At 34.3% G+C, this 18,738-nt stretch overlaps 2 protein-coding genes across 4 annotated transcripts in view; one reads left to right on the top strand and one right to left on the bottom strand.

The window, feature by feature from the left end:
* LOC146998652 (uncharacterized) overlaps window positions 1-18,738 on the top strand; it is a 464,415-nt gene that overhangs the window by 381,363 nt on the left and 64,314 nt on the right. The window lies entirely within an intron of this gene.
* The window catches only part of LOC118198515 (uncharacterized), a 63,234-nt gene that overhangs the window by 5,288 nt on the left and 39,208 nt on the right, over window positions 1-18,738 (bottom strand). For all 3 annotated transcript variants that reach the window (XM_035370207.2, XM_035370208.2, XM_035370209.2), the window contains 3 exons: window positions 15,340-15,629; window positions 12,142-12,430; window positions 7,641-7,828 (listed from right to left, as the gene is read on the bottom strand). In XM_035370207.2, coding sequence (XP_035226098.2) covers window positions 7,641-7,828; window positions 12,142-12,430; window positions 15,340-15,629 — 767 coding nt within the window. The remainder of the gene's footprint in view (window positions 1-7,640; window positions 7,829-12,141; window positions 12,431-15,339; window positions 15,630-18,738) is intronic.

Raw genomic sequence — 18,738 nt, 5'->3', positions numbered from 1 at the left:
GCTGGATTCGAACCTCGGACCGAACTACCAGTGTTCAGCGACTTTATCGCTCGGCCGCTGGTGAGCCTGCATATAGAAGGATAATTAGTAGATAGACAGCAAGAAGCTATGGCCTTCTAAAGAACATGAATCAGTACTGAAGGCAGGCTACTTTTCTGTGGACCATCCTGTATCAAATAGGAAAAAATGCAGTTTTGTCTTGTAACATTACTAAAGTTAAACTATGCTAACAGCTAAAATGCAGAACCGAGCAATTGCAGTTAAATAAAATAAAATGTTGTCCGCCGAAAACATCGTGGCAAAAACATCGCGTACGAAAACGTCGCGGAGAAAACAACGCAAGGTGAAAACGTCCTGGTACAAAAAACCGTAGAAGAAAAGAAAGAGAAAAATCGCAATTCTAAAACATCGTGGTACAAAATACTGTCGTCGAAAATAAAGTGGTTAAAAAATATCGCAGTTTAAAAACATTGTCGTCAAAAATATTGTGGTAAAAAATAAAGTACCTACAAATCATCACAGGATGACATCGCATATATGCGTTTTTCAGGTTTTAAAAGCTGTAAATGCATTTTCGCATAATGGTTTCGTAGCGCAAGAAGGAAAGGGGGATATTTTGACTTTTAATATTTCTTATTTTTGAACTAACTTATAAACTTTTGCTGAAAATGTAAGCAGGAAACTTAAACATTAAAAAATTGAAAATAAGTAGAAAATTAATGCAAGTCATAGAACCCAATAAAAATTTTAATTTGCATAGTTAGTTAACAAAGATCATTAATAAATAAATCTTTTTCATAAAATTTTACTCATAATTTTTCATGAAAAATACAGCCTAAAAATTAGAAAAAGGAAGATAATAACTGCAAGTCAACTTGTAACTGCAATATAAAATTTGCTTAGTTAATTAATTATCAAATTACTTTCTTTCACGTTTGTTAATCTGGTATTGTTTTGGTGAAAATTATATCTTGATTTGTTTCCATTTATTCTTAAAGTGTCGTTAAAATTTCTTGCGCTTCCAAATCTTTATGCGAAAATGCATTTACAACTTGTTCATGCGACGCGTGCGTTGTTATACAACAATTTCAAATTAACTAGAAGTGGACTGTACTAAATATTTTATTCGACAACTTTAATCAAATGCGTGCCATCTTTCAAGCGATGACTTACTACTAATAACAACAGCAATAAAAAAAACTGAGTAAGCGTTTACAGGGTTGCTGTAATGAACATCTGCGCCATGCAAGGCGCCAAGAAGAGAAAAAATGACGTAATCTTACAGTTAAATAGTCTTAATGACTTAACATACCCCCCGGCATTGAAGGGTTACTTCAATAATTTCGTTCGATAATACTCATAATAACCTACAAAATTGTACAATTACTACCTTATACAATAATGCAATACGAATAACATCTCTTAATTCAATATAATAATATTCAATTTTCAATACAAATTTTTGTGCACAATACAATTTACAATACAAGTTTTATAATAATAAGCTAACACTTAACTAACTTAGGAAGCTTCTTCTTGGGGTAAAATTGCAATTTTTGTAATTCCACGCTTAATGATGCCCTTTGCTGTCTGTATTTCTACTACTCTAACCTTACCGTCAACTCCAGGAAAAATTCTTGTAATGCGCCCTAACACCCATCTACAGACAGGAAGCTCATCCTCCTTAACTAGTACTAGCATACCTATTTTAATATTCGTTTGTTCTACCTTCCATTTTGAACGCTGTTGTAGTGTGTTTAAATAGTCCCTATACCAACGATTCCATATCAACTGGATAAATCTGGTAGTTCGTTTCCATCTTGAGAGTCTGTTTTCAGGTATATCAATTAATTCGGGTTCTACTATAGCATTCAAGGGTCTTCCAATGAGAAAATGGCCTGGTGTTAATGCCTCTAAATCATTTACATCGGAAGATAAGGGAGTAATAGGGCGAGAATTTAAAACAGACTCTATCTGAGTTACTACAGTTAATAACTCCTCGAAAGTCAACCTTGCATTACCTACAATCCGCTTTAAGTGATATTTCACGGATTTTATTCCAGATTCCCATAGTCCACCAAAATTAGGTGTCCGTGCGGAAATAAACTTCCATACTATTCCTTCTTCACCTAAATAATCTGCTAATTTTTTGTCAGGATTTCTAATTAAATTGTTAATTCTTTGCAATTCGGCATTTGCGCCAACGAAGTTTTTTGCGTTGTCTGAGAAAATGATTGAGCATTTTCCGCGCCTAGCAATAAATCTCTTTAAGGTGGCAATAAATGCGTCAGTGGTGAGATCACTCACTAGTTCGAGATGCACTGCCTTTGTTATAAGGCAAATGAAAAGAGCTAAATATACCTTATGAAGAGTTCCTTTCCTCTGTCCCTTGTACCTAATAAAAAATGGACTGCAAAAATCGGTGCCGACATGATTAAAGGGTGAGCTTGGATTTACGCGCTCTGCAGGTAATGACCCCATAATTTGTTCGATAGTGACTGGTTTATTTTTACTACAAATTATACATTCATGGGTAATCTTTCTAGTTAAATTCCTACCTTGTAATGGCCAAAATTTCTGTCTCATAAAACACAATAATGCTTGCGAACCTACGTGTAAATATTTCCGATGATAATGCTCAGCAATCAGCTTAGTTAGTTTGCATTTAACAGGCAAAATTATTTGATGTTTTTGTGAAAACATTACATTGGCCCCTTGTAATCGGCCTCCTACTCTCATTACATTATTTGCATCCAAAAAAGGGTTCAAAGAAAGTAAATTACTTTTATTATTAATGGGTTTACCTTGTGCGAGGGAGTTGTATTCTGAATAAAAACTACATTTTTGAACCTCTCTTACTAAAAAGGATTCTGCCTCATTTAACTCCTTTGAACTTACTCCTCCTGTTCTTCTCTGTGCTCCTTTCTGTTTTGCACACCTAGAGTTCCAAATGAACCTGAAAATATAACTAACAATACGTAATAATTTTAAATAATTGTTAGTGATATCTAGTACATTATCAATAAATTTTGAAGGCAAAGTGCATAAACAAGCAATGTCAGTTCTTTTTCTCAGTTCATTAGAAAATGTCTCTGTTTTTTCTAATTGTTCAAAGTCAATGTTCTTGTTAGGTATGACACCCTCACTCAAGAATGGAGGACCTTTCCACCACAGATCAGCATCATGCAGCTTGTCAAAATTCAGTCCTCGGGAAATAAGGTCTGCCGGGTTCTCCTCTGAACGCACATAATTCCACTGGCATGTCTGTGTTAGCTCTTGGATCTGCAACACTCGATTAGCAACAAAAGTTTTTAGTACATGCGGGGGATTCTGAAGCCATGCTAACACTATGGTTGAGTCACACCACAGACATATTTTGCTGATGTCCAATTTCAATAAAGGCACCACCTTTGCAACAAGCTGTGCTAGCAGTACAGTTGCGCAGAGTTCCAGTCGAGGTACTGTCAGCGGTTTTAGTGGAGCTACTCTGGACTTGCTGAAAAGCAAATGTGAAGATAAATTATTGTCACTTCTACAGCGTAAATAGATGGCTACTCCGTATGCGTGTTCTGATGCATCTGAAAATCCATGAATTTGTATATCAGAAAAACTATCCTGTAAAACATATCTACTGACTTTCAAATTGTTGATAGATTGCATTGAATCAATAAAATGTTGCCAATCCTTAATTATCCTTTCGGGTAGCGGATCGTTCCAATCAAGCTTCAATAACCAAAGTCTTTGGATGAAGATTTTTGCTTTTGTTATCCCTGGACCAAGCAGTCCTAATGGATCATAAATGCGAGCAATATCAGACAACACTGTTCTCTTTGTGTAAGTATTTGGTTTCTTGATGGTTGATTTGTACGAAAAACAATCTATCTTTGGATTCCATAATAATCCTAAAGTTTTGATGCTCTGATCGTCATCGAAATTACTGAAAGAATATTCCTCTTGTCCATCCGGAAACTGCAAAAGATCAGGATGATTAGCACACCATCTGTGCAGACGCATTCCTCCACGTGATAATAGGTTAATCAATTGCGACTGTAATTCTTTAGCCTCTATTAGAGTATGGGCTCCTGTGAGTACGTCATCGACGTAAAAATCCCTTTGTACTATTGGCGCTGCTAACGAAAAATTATTTTTCTCGTCTTCTGCTAATTGATTAAGTGTGCGTGTTGCTAGATATGGTGCGTTGGAAGTACCGTAAGTTATAGTCTTCAGTCTATAGACCTTAACTGGTTCTTCTTCACTACTCTTCCATAAGATGCGTAATAAATCTCTTTGATGTTCTTTAATCAAAATCTGACGATACATTTTTACAATGTCTGCTGTGAAGGCAATTTTATGCGTTCGAAATCTGCAAATAATATCAAATAGTTCGTCTTGAACTAACCCTCCATTCAGCAGAATATCGTTTAACGAAATTCCAGTAGTCGTAGGAGCAGTGGCATCGAACACTACCCTAAGTTTAGTGCTAGGTTTCTCGGGCCTGAAAACCCCATGGTGAGGAAGATAATATGAGAAACTAGAGCTATCCTCTTCATCAATTTCTTCGGAATGGCCTAATTTATTATATTCCTTAATGAAATCTTCGTATAAGTGTTTCATTACGGGATTGCGAGTGAAGCGTTTAAGTAGATAATTCAGTCTTTTGCTAGCGTTTTCTCTCGATTCCCCTAAAAGGCTAAGTCCTTCCTCCTTAATTGGCATTTCCACTACATATCTACCATCATCTTGCCTCGCGTGTGTACGAAGAAAGTGCTGTTCACAAAATTCCTCTTCCTGACTTTTCACTTTTTTTGCTTCATTAATACCTTCAATCTCCCAAAACCTTCTCATGTTGTCAGATAAATTATCCCCATTTTCCACAAACCCACAAAAATTGTCAACACTGCCTTGCTGCGGCATGCGTACTGACCCGCTAACGATGTATCCAAAAACTGACTGATGGAGAATCAGGTCTTGCATATTTATTCTATTTGTTCCCAGTAAATCAAAAAATATTTCGTTAGATAACAAAACATGTATTTGACCAGGTTTATAAAACTCTGGATCAGCTAAACCAATGAGTTGCAACTGCTTAACATCAGGAATGTTTATATATCTAGCAGGCGTTACGCGAGTTATTTTTGGAACAACAAAAAATTGTAATGTACGAATAAAATCTCTAGTAGCGTTAGCGATGGTTGCTACAGCCTTTTCCTTAACACTCATAACTGTACCATTGATACCTGAAATAGAAGCGTTTATTTTTCTTTTCTTCAAATTCAATAACTCAGCACCTTGTTTAGTAATGAAATTATTTTGAGAACCGAAATCCAGCAAGGCTCTCAGCGAGATAAATTTTCCATCATTACCCTTAACGAAAATAATTGCAGTTGAAAGTAGAACTTGTTTATTAAAAGAACTGGAAATATTCAGCGCAGTACCGTTAATGGACTTTGCTTGGTTGGTTTCATTAGTGTCACTAACCTTTTGGCTGCTTGCCATTGGAGTAAATGTATCAGCATTTGGAGAAAGATTACTGCTTAATTTATTAGTCTTCTTTGTGATTTGATTCGATGTGCCATTTGCTTTATCGAAATTTTCTTCATTTCGATCAAAATGTAAGAGCGAATTGTGAAATTTCTGACATTTTCTGCATGTATTAGAACTTTTACAGTCCTTGATTGTGTGGACCGAAGATAAGCAATTGAAACATAATTTTTTTGTCTATACAAATTCAAATCGTTTCTTGACTGTTAGATTTAAGAATTGCGCACATTTCAACAATAAATGATCAGCTTTACAATAAAGACAATTTTTTGAATTTTCCGAAAGTGATGTAAGAGCTTTGGTATTAAATGAGCGTTTCGATTCCCCATGCGGAGGTTTGTAATGTGATAGGGTGCGAGCGTGTTTCTTCAAAAAACATGTCAGTTGTTTAACCGTTCCTATCTCGTCTTTTTTAAGTGACCTTTCCCACCAACACCGAGTATTTCTATCCAACTTTTCAACTAATAAATAAACAATTAACGTGTCCGAAAATTTTTCCACCTTTTGCTCCAATGCTTCCAAGGATCGTAAACATTCATGCACCTTATCGATAAATTTTAAAAGCGACGAAGTAGAATCACTCGTTTGAGGTATAGAAATTAATTTCTTTATGATAGAATTGATCAAATCTTTTTTGTTGCAATAGCGATCAACCAACAGATTCCATGCTATGTCATAATTCGAATCTGAAATTGGAATGGACTGAATAATATTTAAAGCGTCTGCCTTACACGAACTCTTTAAATATTGCAATTTTTGCGCATTAGTTAATTTGCTATTTTTATGCACAGCTGCGGAAAATAAATCCTCAAATTCAATCCATTCTTCGATTTTCCCACTAAATATTGGAAGAGACAATTTAGGCAATTTTATATCCGAAACAATTATGTCTTTACTCGAACCGTTTTCATTTGAGCAGCTATTCCTTTGAGAACGGATCTCAGAAATTTTTCTTTTAATTTTCAAATGAATTTCATCGAGATTATCTACTACATTTTCCTTTTCCTTAATGAATTCGTCAGTGTCCTTTTCTTCACAATGTGCAAATAAAGAATCGAAAATGTTACTTAATTCCTTTTTAAATTCTAATATTTTTGATTCGTATAACTCCAATAAGGAAATATCTGCTTCATCCACTGTAGAATTTACCTTATTTTCAAACTTTCTGATACTGCATTTTAAACTTTTTTTGTTAGCTTTAATCGCTTTCAATTCACTCATCATGAACAAATAAATAATTTATCACTTACCGTGATTGCAGATTTCTCGACAGCAACACCGGAAATGAACGATGACACAGTATCCAATCTTAATTGCGTAATCCACACGAAAACGAAAGCATTCCAAACACTCTATATGAAGTTATGCGTAATACAACCAAACGAAAGTATTCCAAATGTTCTAAAAAGTTAATTTTAGCAACGATATCTTTTACCTCCGGCTCGACGGACCATAAAGTGTTCATGCGACGCGTGCGTTGTTATACAACAATTTCAAATTAACTAGAAGTGGACTGTACTAAATATTTTATTCGACAACTTTAATCAAATGCGTGCCATCTTTCAAGCGATGACTTACTACTAATAACAACAGCAATAAAAAAAAACTGAGTAAGCGTTTACAGGGTTGCTGTAATGAACATCTGCGCCATGCAAGGCGCCAAGAAGAGAAAAAATGACGTAATCTTACAGTTAAATAGTCTTAATGACTTAACACAACTTTTAGAACGTGAAAAATGCATGTGTGTGATGTTATCATCATGCGATGATCTGTAGGTGCTTTATTTGACCATGATATTTTCGACGACAATATTTTGTACCACGATGCTTTAGAACTGCGAAGTTTTCTCTTTGCTTTCTTTTCTCCCACGATGATTTGTACCACGACGTTTCCGCCTTGCGTTGTTTTCTCCGCGATGTTTTCGGCTATAACCAATAAAATAATGTTTCTCGGTTATTTCAAAAAATTGTTTTATTTGGTTTGATCCCTCTTTTCCAAAATTTAGAGAAATCTTTTAATCCAGATTAATTTCAGATGTCTATACATTTCTTGATCCAAACCTAATTTATTGTAAAAGTACCATTCAAAAAGGGATTTACCTTTATGCTTTCCGCTATTGATTTATTCAACAAGCGAATATCAGGTTTTACATCGATATCTTCAGGATCAGAGTCATTTTGCATGCTGTCTCTCTTGCGTTTTCTGGTTGGCTCAATATCAGGTTCATTTCCAGACACTTCATTTCTGATAAGACTGTCATCGTTTGATTTGGAGCTATTAGATGTACCTGCGTACAAGAGAAAATTTACAGCTACAAATTTCTTAAGAGAAACTCACAGAATTATATTCGCGCTTTGCATATCATAAACATATAAAGACAATATCATATATGTAATATAATCATATACTGGTATAATTTTAAGAACGAACTTTTTTAGGTAATACGATAGCAAGAAATATCTCTACAATAAACTTCTTAGGCAACTTCCCATAGTAAATGTTATCTAAAAGTATTTTCCATTACCCGATTTGACAGTGCATTCCAAATATAAAATGATTCTCAACGTCACTGCAATGATGCAATATATCCAAAATAATTAATATCGACATATATATTACAAAATGATCTGGCAATGAGAAGTGGTAACAAGTTAGTGTACAAATAACAAATATTTGGTTACGGCAAAGCCTCGAGGGCTACCTGCCTAAAAAGGGATGCCTTTGTGGCGGACTTTCTAAGGGAAACTGGCTCGTATACATGTTATACATGGGGAAAACCACGAAAACGCCTATGCAGCCAACCCATCCGCGGGATACAAACTTCGAAACGAACTACCAGAGTTCTGCGACTTTTCCGCTCGGCTGCTGGTGGATGCAAATAACAAAGGACTGTGATGAATAAAACGGTCAGTTCACCACAGTCTGCATTTCAGATAAGTACAGTTAACAAGGTTAATAGCTGAGTACCGTAAAGTATTGACGCAATTCGTCATCATGCAGATAGAGTTTATGCTGTATTGCAAGCGCGAGTACTGTGATAAATATCTTCTACTTGGAAATCCAATTACATAGCATTGAGATATTGTAAGAACATACAGTCAGTGCTGTTTCATCCAACTATAACCAAGCCTGTATATCATACGGAAGAATAATGCCTATTCCACGGCAATGATTTTGAACATATATTGATGTAGTCTGAATGGATGATCATTTGATGTAGACTGAAGAACCAACAACACTGGTACAGCGGCATAATACTTAACTTTAAAACACAAAATTAAAAAAAAAAAAAAAAAAAAAAAAAAAAAAAAAAAAAAATGGTGGTTGAACAAATCTAGACGATCAAATCTAGCTGCTGAAGAGTTATTGCATATCAGACTTTCAGTCTTGGCGACACTGTAAAGACTATTAGGCTTTTCAAACTAGGAAATGCGAAAAATTAACTATGCCGTCGCTGAAATTTGAACGACAGTCCTTCCACGTTGCTAGTTAGACACACGAAAAATGGGATACTTTCTTACAATGTTATACAGCATAACGACATCCGAAATGGCATCGTTTGAACACCGCAAGATTACCGATGACCGCAAGATTAAATAAATTTTTTGCAGTCTAACTATCTACATTTACGTTTTTTTTGGGGGGGGGTGAGTGGATGTGTGATATTAACCCAAAGTCCTAAGACTAATCGCTCCGTCTGAAATATGACAAGTTTTAAGAAGGTTTTAAATAACCGTTTTATTAAATCTTGAAGGCTCAGGTGCGAAGCACATGGAGAACAGGCGCCTACGCTAAAAGCCACATTCTGTGTGTAACGCATGCAGAAATGACACGACTTTCCTACCATAACCTTAGGGACTGTTGGCTGAGAATTTTAGAAATAAGATTCTCCATGTTGCGATGTGATGAGCCTTGCGTATAACACCTTCAGGAGGTACTCCGACTAACAGACAGCAAAAGTGCGCTGGTTCAAGAAGATAGAATGGGGAAAACTGAAAAGTTCTGAAACTAGCTGCGTGAATTTCCTGTGTTCCTATTGGTCTGTCATAGAGGGAGTGCTAAATCTTTTCTAATCTTCAGATTCAGCGAAATTAATAAGAAACATAGCTGCTTGGAAGCCTGTTTTTTTTTTTTTTTTTTTTTTTTTCCCCTGCTGGATTCTTTGCTGCTCTGATTTTACCAATGCATGAGATGATGGAAGTTAGGAAAGCGTTAATTTTTTTCATCTTGAATCCATTTAATAGTATCGTTTAAGTCTTTCGGAGGCAGAGTGATTTTTCCTTTCCATTTCTCGCTTAAGTGGCTTGAGGGGGATTTTTCTGCGCTGGGATCGAGGCAGTCTTTGAGCTAGGAAAGTTTTCCTCAGAGAGTTCGGGAACTTTAGGCTGGGGTGGGCTGCTTTTCTCTTCAAATATTTCTTATACTCGCTGCAGCCTCTATAGCTGCTCACGTGACAGAGTCCGCAGAAAATACATTTTGGCTTATCTTTGGGTTTCATGGTGCATTGATTGCTTCGATGTTGTTGCCCGCAATTCACACATCTAATGGGAGTTTACTGCAACAGAATTGAGAATGCCCGAATTGCTGGCATTGGACTGGTCTTTTCTTGGGGTTGTATTTCTCTATGGTGACGTTGAAATTGAACATATTATTGAGCTGGTGAATCTTATTTCCTTCGGGTGATCTTTTTAGTTCCAGTAGGTACATGGGAAGTTTAATTTTTGTCCTTCATTTCCTTTGTTTGAAAACTGCTTGACTTTTTCGATAACTGAGTTTAGGTTTCGATGTATGGCGTCTTCTTAGATAGTAGTGGGGAGGTTCTTCGTAATGACCCGAATCGGTTTTTCGAATTCTAACTGGTAGGAGTGATAGGGAATCTTTTGTTCAAGTAAGAGTTCATTCATCGTGCTGTAATCTTTCAGGTTCTTAGTGTATACGCAAACGGATTTTCCTCTCATTTTGGGATTCGAAGGGATCTGTACAATTTATCAAGAACATTTTATTCAAAGTCATCCAATCGATTTCATCTTGTGAAAATACAATGGGTGGCGGCGGTTATCAGCGTTGGCCAGTGGCGTAGCTAGGGTGGGGCAAGGGGGACATTTGTCCCTTGGCGCAGCATTCAGGAGGCGCCAAATTGATGTTACGAAATTTTAGAATAAAATGTTTTCCGTTCTTGGCACAGAGAAAGGGGCACAAAATCTTCAGTAGTCCCCGGACGTTGAAAACCCCGGGGACTACTACGCCTTTGGCGTTGGCTCCTCCTTCGGGGTTTTCCTCTGCGATTTTTCTGAGTAATTGAAAACGGTTCTCTTGTGGTATCTCCATCGGAATCGGCTTTTCTTAAATTTTCGCAGTCTTTTTGGGGGTAATTCAATAACTTTTATTATCCGAGATTGTGGCGATTTGCTGCCTCTTGCTAACGAGTTGGTTAGTTTTCCTTGCATGTTCCAACACAAGTTTGTTCTGTTCTTCGGGGATTTTTGCTTCCTCTAATCGTAGCTCGAATTCCAAGTGTTGTGTCACATAAACAGCTCCGAACTCCTGGATAAGTTCCTGTATTTTTTTTCTTCTCTGGCTATTTCTGCATTCTTAATTTCCTTCTCGGAATTCGCATTCTATTTTTTTTGTTTCCGCTTTTTCCTGAGTCTGAGATCCTTCAAAAATTCCTCACGTTTTGAAGTAGATGGCAGAGACAAAGTCGATAATCCAGAATCTGTGCAGTCACTAGCTTCATTATCCGTATTTACTGCCCTAAAAAGGACATGCTTACTGTGAAACCCTAAGGAATCACTCGCCGAAGTGTAAAAGATACATAAGTAAACTCACTGACCGCCAACGGGACTGGGCCAGTTCGTAGAAAATTGAGCAGTAAACCAAAGTGCGTCCAACACGCTCGGAGTCACAGCTCAGAATGATTAAATCTTGAAGTGAACACAAAGCACAACTTCCACGTACAAGTTAATTCTGCCCCTTGTGGAAATTTAAAGTAACAAAGTTGAATTTTCAAGTTAATGGTATCGTAGTCGGAGACTACACAAATTGGCATACTTAAGCTGGCTCAGAAATTTAATAGTGCATATTAATTTCAGCTAAAAAAATAGCTAAAGCCGTAATATTCAACGACAAAGCTGGATGATACAGTGTAAAGTGTTCTACATCTAAAAACATTCAAAAGCATTGACTTAAAATACATTTCAATCTTATTTACATCCTGGTGAGTGTTACGGAAAACAGAAGTTACATTAAAGATTTAATAAAATGCTTTACATCTTATTGAATCTATTATTTAAATTCGAATCATATGACTACGACTAATCATTAAAAAGATACATAGTCCTGCAATATTTCTCATATGCGCTCACATACATTCGCCAATTGAAATTAATAACAACAATTTTTTCACACCCTTCGTTATTAATTGAAAATTTATTGGTAACGTAATTAGAACACGATCTGAAAAATCTTTGAAGAATTCGATCTTTCTAGCATAATAGGCTTTACAGATTCTATTAATACCTATTCACTAACCCAGTAAAGGAATATTTATTATTTACAGGAATATTTATCACCTGAAAAATAAGATCTAAGCTTTCTTACTTGGGTTTGACTTCTGATCGTCTTTATTTTTGTTTGATGCTTGTATCTTTCCCAGTAATCGACTTTCTTTTTTCCAGTTATCATCTAAAAGACTAACATACTTTCCACACTCGCTGTGCAGATCTTTCATTCTCAGTTTACTTTCCTCGATGCGTTTAATGTCTGCCGTAATATCACCAATCAAGGATTCTACCCTTTTCATTGAAGTTTCTACATCATGTATATCTCTTTTCTCTCTTGCATTCGTTGAATCTGTTCGTCCGCTAGCTTGGCTGCTCATTTCATTTATCTGCATAACAATACATAAAAAATGATATTTTAACATAACATAAAACAATGCAAATATCAATTCTTTTCACAACTATAATCCAATCAATATCTAAAGTTTTTCAAAATGATTACATACTAAACTAGAAAGCTTTCAATCAGAAACATAATCAGAAAGAAAAAAAAAAAAAAAAATCTGAAAGCTTTCAGATTTTACATTAGGGTATTTCCAAAAGGGTATTTTTAACGTTTTGTGTGTTACCTTAATTTATTAAATATCATGTTATTCGCACTTAAACCATAAAATTCAATTCAACAGCAATATCGCAAAATAATTTTAAGAGAGAAAAGAGCGTGTCTTTAGAATTTCCCATACACAGTATCGTGCGCTGGAGATGATTTTTTTAATCCGTACAGTGTTTCCATTGCTCTCTTTGAAATCGTTGAGTTTGTTAATCAAAAATTCGTTAAAGTGATACAAATTGTAAAACCGATAATAAAACAAATTCCAAATTAGGACTTCCAGATGCCCATATTCGTTGGAGAATTACGTTAGTTTAAACTGGATGGCTCTAGATACCGTTGTTTTATCACAATGCGAGACACATACATACATTTATGCGGATTCTTCATTATTTATTTTTTTTTAAATATAACACAGCGCGATAATATTTGGTGGCAACAATACGAAAAGTAAACCGACGTTTATAGTGAATCAACGCAAAAAACCGAAACGAAATTTATAGCTCTCTGGGCTAATGCCTTTTGGGTTAAAAAAACGTTAAAATTAGCGGGGGAGTTGGTTTTTACTTTTCTGCAGTGCTCTGGAAGTAACGGGAAGCACTGGTGAGCAAATACTTATCGTTTACACAAAAAGGGAGAATCTGCAGAAGCTATATTGTTCATTCGCAAACAAGCACGCATGTAGACTTTCAGTTATACAAATTTTCGTGGTTTAAAGCAAATATCGTTGAAGAAACCTTCCAGCATATTAAGTTGGATGACTCTTGGCAGACCAAACTATCACTGAATTTGCGGCAGCAATAAGTGAGCTTCAAGGTCTCATTTTTCGAATGAAAGCGCTGCTCTTTCAGATTTACATTTGCATGATTCCTTCTTAGATGAAGCACAACAACAACCCAAGATAGTTGGTGTATTTTCTAGCGTATAAGATAATTGGTGTATTTTCGAGGAAAAGGTTACACTTGTAGTATTAGTGGCATATTTTGAAAGTACTACAGGATGTTCATGCATCTGCTTGACACGCTTCATGTAGATTAAAATGTGTTGTAATAAAGATTAAAATTCATGTTGATCTATGTTTGGAGGAAAGCCTGCTAATGAGTTCTATTGCTACTTCATTATCATCAATCCATATTACAATGATATCCCAAGCACTGTTTCTCTACGGTCCCTGACAAATATTACTATTCTCTCCACCAATAGTTGTTGAGGTGTCTTCGTTTTGAAGTGTTGAGTCATTCATTTTACAATAGGTGCCTTTTAATTAATTATTGAAAACAATAACAAACATGATTCAAACAAAATATTAAATATATTACGCGGCACAATGCCGGATCAATCTATGCATTTGTTCTTATCATCGTTCTGTTCTAACTGTATCCCCCCCGTCGGGATAAAAGCCAACAACAGTTCATCCCTTTAGGTAATTTTAGTTGGAACAGTTGTGTGTTGGAACAGTTATTTGCTTTTTTTCAAGAGGGTGCAGGCAGTTTTTTTAGACAGTATCAAGTTTATTTTATTCTAGGCGACTGATTTTTTTTTTTTTTTTTTTTTTTTGGCTTTTTATTTAAAAGTAAATTTTCTTTCTAAAATTCTTAATCAAATGTTTTCCACAACTGTTAAAATTTGTGAACATTATATTACATTCATTATTTTAATGCGCTTTTTACAATAGAAATATATAAAAAAAAAAACCTCATAAAAAGTGTTAGTACCAGTGCTCTAATTTCTTGTCACTCACCGGCAGATTGTCTGCCAATTAGGCATTCACCAGGGAACAGTTGAACCCATCAAGCATTTCATAACCTCATACCTGAGAATGTTTACCAGGATGTACCAGAAGATCATAAATGGATAATGCATTTACAAAGTGAGGGGACTCTTTAAAAGTACATTCTTTATATGAAATTCGAACCCGAACCTATCAGGGTGATAAGCAAGTTCCGCCACATGTACTGAAACGCCGTTCAAAAAGGGGAAAAAAAAATCGAATGTATTTAATTAGTTTAAATATCAGCTACCACTATATTTAGAGATGCATTGCAAAGCCGTGACAGCCGTAAAACTACTTTTAGCTTATTTAATCGTAATGGTATATACATATATGTGTGTCTAAGATATAAGAAAATATGAAAGATGCTTTAAAAATAATTGGGGACCTCAAAATTAACATTCTAGATTTGGTGCTCTCCCCATAAATTCATCTGTTCTCCCAAATTCGAGAATCTTCTATGATATGTAACAGTCACAAATTAACCAATCACAGCTTGTCTCTACAGTTACATCAGACTTAGGTATAAATAATACCGCTCTGACGTATTAACTACGTCATTATTCTTCCTTCCCTACTTACCGTTCTGTCAACATTGCGTCGCTTAATCTTTGCTTGACTACGTAATTTCTTGTTAAAAACCAATGTTCATAGAAATTTATCATATTTAATTATGATTTTTATAAGTGTCTGCGAAATTAATTGGATATGTGTAAAAATAAAGATTGATGATTTATCGAAATCCAAGTCGTTATCTTCATCTGTATGCCTTAACCACAGCCATGACCGATATTGAAAGCTATTAAGAGTTCCAGGCTTCGACTGCGCAGTCCGAATCATGATATATATATATAATTGCTAACATTTTACTAGTATTAATATTTGCTAACCTAGTGAAAATCTTTCAGTTAACTTACCCGTAATTGGAGTGCATTTGAATTGGAAATAATGCGTCTTAATTCATTGACGTTGGATTTGAGACGAGCAATATAGTCATCTTCCTGCTCCTCCTCCTGTTTAACTCGAAGATTTGCATGTCCAATATTATTGATACATTCTTTGATCCTCCGCCGACAGCTGGTGAATTTGGCTTTTAAAACTTTTGGATTATCCAAAACCACTGATCTCTGAGCAACTCTCGAGATTTCTGTTGTGGTTTCAGCTCTTGAACTTTCTCTTGCTGTGTCAGCAATAATGGAATCTGAAGCTGGAAAAGTATTCACATTGATAATAACATAAAATAAATAAAGAAAAAAGAAAACAAAAGAAAAGAAAAATTACGTCCAAAGGGAGCGTTTTTTTTTTTTTTTTTTTTTTTTTTTTTTTTTTTTACATTTTGTCTGTTACCTTTATTTATTAAATATCACGTTCTTCGCACTTAATCATGAAATTTAGTTCAAGAGCAATATCGCAAAATAGATTTAAATTGAGCATATCTTTAGAATTTCCGATACAGAGTCTCGTGCGCTGGAGATAAAACTGTTTTTCCTGTACAACGTTGCCATTGCTGGCTTTGAAATCCTTAAGCTTGTTCATCAAAAATTCGTTAAGTTTTACAAGATATGAAATCGATAATAAAACAAATTCCAAATTTCAAATTTGGGCTTTCACATGCCCATATTCGCAGTAGGATTATGTTATTCAAAATTCGATAGCTCTATGTATCATTGTTTTACCACAATGCGAGAAATATACATACATTTATGCAGATTTTTCATTATTTAATTTCTTCAAATATAATGCAGGACTCTTAACATTTGGTGGCAACAGTTTGAAAAGTGAAACGAACATTTATAGCGAATCAACGCAAAATCGCAAAACGAAAACAATAGTCCATCAGGGACAAAGCCCCTCTGGATTAAAAAGGGCTAACTATTTAAATAAAAAAAAAGTATAAGAAGATTGGATTGAACTATTTGTATGCACTATCAAAGAAATTTACGAATTAGGTAAAATATTTAAATGTTAAAAAGAAGCATTCGTTTTTAGTTCGGCTCCCCTCCGAAAAAAAATAAACAAAAATATTATTATGGATTATATCAATATATAAATACGACGGACGAAATAAAAGGTTACCTATCTCGATACAAATGTTTGTTATATATCTGAATTTATGAGATTTTTTTATTGGATTGTATTCACACTTAAATATAATCACTAGCAAAAGTGACAAAAATTCATTACTGTATGAAATTTATGCGAAAAATTAAATTTTATATCAAAAATTAACACAAACATCAACCGTCACTGACAAGGAAATAATGATGATAAAAACATATTTTTGAATTTATTTTATATATATTAATTGAAGTTTTTATTTGAAAGAATTTTTATTTATAAGAATTTATGTATATTAATTGAATATTTTATGTTGTATGAACTTAAATCCATTTAGTGCGAATACAAGTTATTATTACTTGCGCAATTGCTGCAAAGTTAGTTAATAATAATTTATTTCCTAAACAGTATTGATTAATTGATTATATTATCTCCTAAGTTTAATTAAAGTAGAATTATTTTAAAAGTGTGCATCCATACTGGTAACTTATATTTTGAAAGATGTTATGAAGTAATTTGAAAGCAAAATGTTAATAATGTTTTAACGGGGACTGGAGTTAAATCATCACGAAGAATAATATTACAATTGTAAAAGGAAAAATTAAAACATGTAATTATTGTCATTGATCGGAAATTAGTTGACTTTTCAAGGGGAACAAACCAACTCCCGTTCAATGAACAATAATTGATAAAAATACGTAAATATGAAAGTGTTTCGTCTTTACTCGAGTTATAAGTTAAAGCCAAACCGGCAATTTTAGTCAGGCCAAATATTTCCGCGAATAGTTGCCACTCAAAGAACTTATTCTCATGAAGCATTTTAGTCAATTCAATTTGGAGTAAAAATCATACTGTTTAGGAAATAAATTGAATATTTTATATATATTTATTGCATACGTTGAAGTAGAATAATTAGAAAATATTGATTCACGAGTAATGTATGACTAAATGTGTTAGTCAATGCACAAAAATTTTAAAAAGTGAAACGAATTGAATTTTTTAAAATTTTGAAGGAAAATTGACATAATTTAAATTTTACTCTTAGTCTACATCATGAGAAGTAATATACAAACTCTTGTGCGCAAAATTTAAAGAGATTGTATACGGAAATTTAAGTGTTATCACGGTCGCTGTGAACGTAAATCATTAAAAAAATTATCAAAAATGGTATTTAAAGTTTCCAGATTAACATTACGTGAAATATACACAACTATTCACGTTACTAAAAGAAAATGAAAAAATACATAATAAAAATACTTTGCTAGATTCTTCAGACTAATTGAAATGCTTAAACAAGGTTCATAGCCACATTTTAGTTAAAAAAATTAAGCACCTATAAGCACTTTTCAAGCACATTTTAAGAAAAAAAAAAAAAAAATAAGCACCTGTCTAATTACATCATACACAACTGCATAACCTTAAAAATTAGAATTGTAATTTAAAATATGAGAAATGAAGTACTTATTAAGAGAGAATAAGCATTACCTCAACCATGGAAAATAATAACTTTTTTTTTTTAATTTTAAATAACAGTTCAATTTACAGAACTTAAATTTACAAAATTAATGTTTACAATGAGAGAGGAAAAAAAAAAAAAAAAAAAAAAAACTATGCAGAACTAAATTATATTACAAGATTTAATGATGAAATTTCAGTTCAAAATAGCGAAAATAAATAATAATAAGGCATATTTATTGTATTCGCTTGGAACCTAATAATAAATACAATTTATTTTCCCACTCATATTGATATTTAAATAATTTAAATCTAAATTCTGAACATTTTCTAAATTTTCATTGTATATCAGTTTTCCCTTAATAGATACTGCAAGCAAAGTAATTTAAGTAAAAAAGAGGAACATTTCTGAAATCAGAAGACAGAAATTTGCTTCATGCAATCATCCTTTAACAGTAAAAGCTTAACCCGGGCAGACGCGCGTGGGGTGTTTCGGCACCCCACGCTCAAAAAAATTCGCTGGCAATCTCCCCCTATAATTCGAAATGCTTAGGTCCATCAGTAGCTGCCTTCAAGGTCATTTTCTATACGTCTCGCGAGGACACGGCAAATTCCGAGCGTTTATTGTTGTTTAAATAATAGTTTGGGGTGTGCCGACACCCCACGCGCGCTTTCGTGTTACTATTTTTCAGTGTGAGCCATGGAGTGTGCAAGTCGCTCTGTTCGATCTTTTCCTCATTTCACGTATGATCAAGAAATGAAAAGACTTCAAAATTTGTTAAAGGGGGTTTCGTCGGATGAAG

Source organism: Stegodyphus dumicola, chromosome 2 (assembly GCF_044657685.1).
Source record: "Stegodyphus dumicola isolate Sdum_Otavi_A_Nest chromosome 2, ASM4465768v1".
NCBI classification, from domain to species: domain Eukaryota; kingdom Metazoa; phylum Arthropoda; class Arachnida; order Araneae; family Eresidae; genus Stegodyphus; species Stegodyphus dumicola.
The sequence above is the reverse complement of the archived record's forward strand: the minus strand, read 5'-3'. Positions and strand labels throughout refer to the sequence as shown.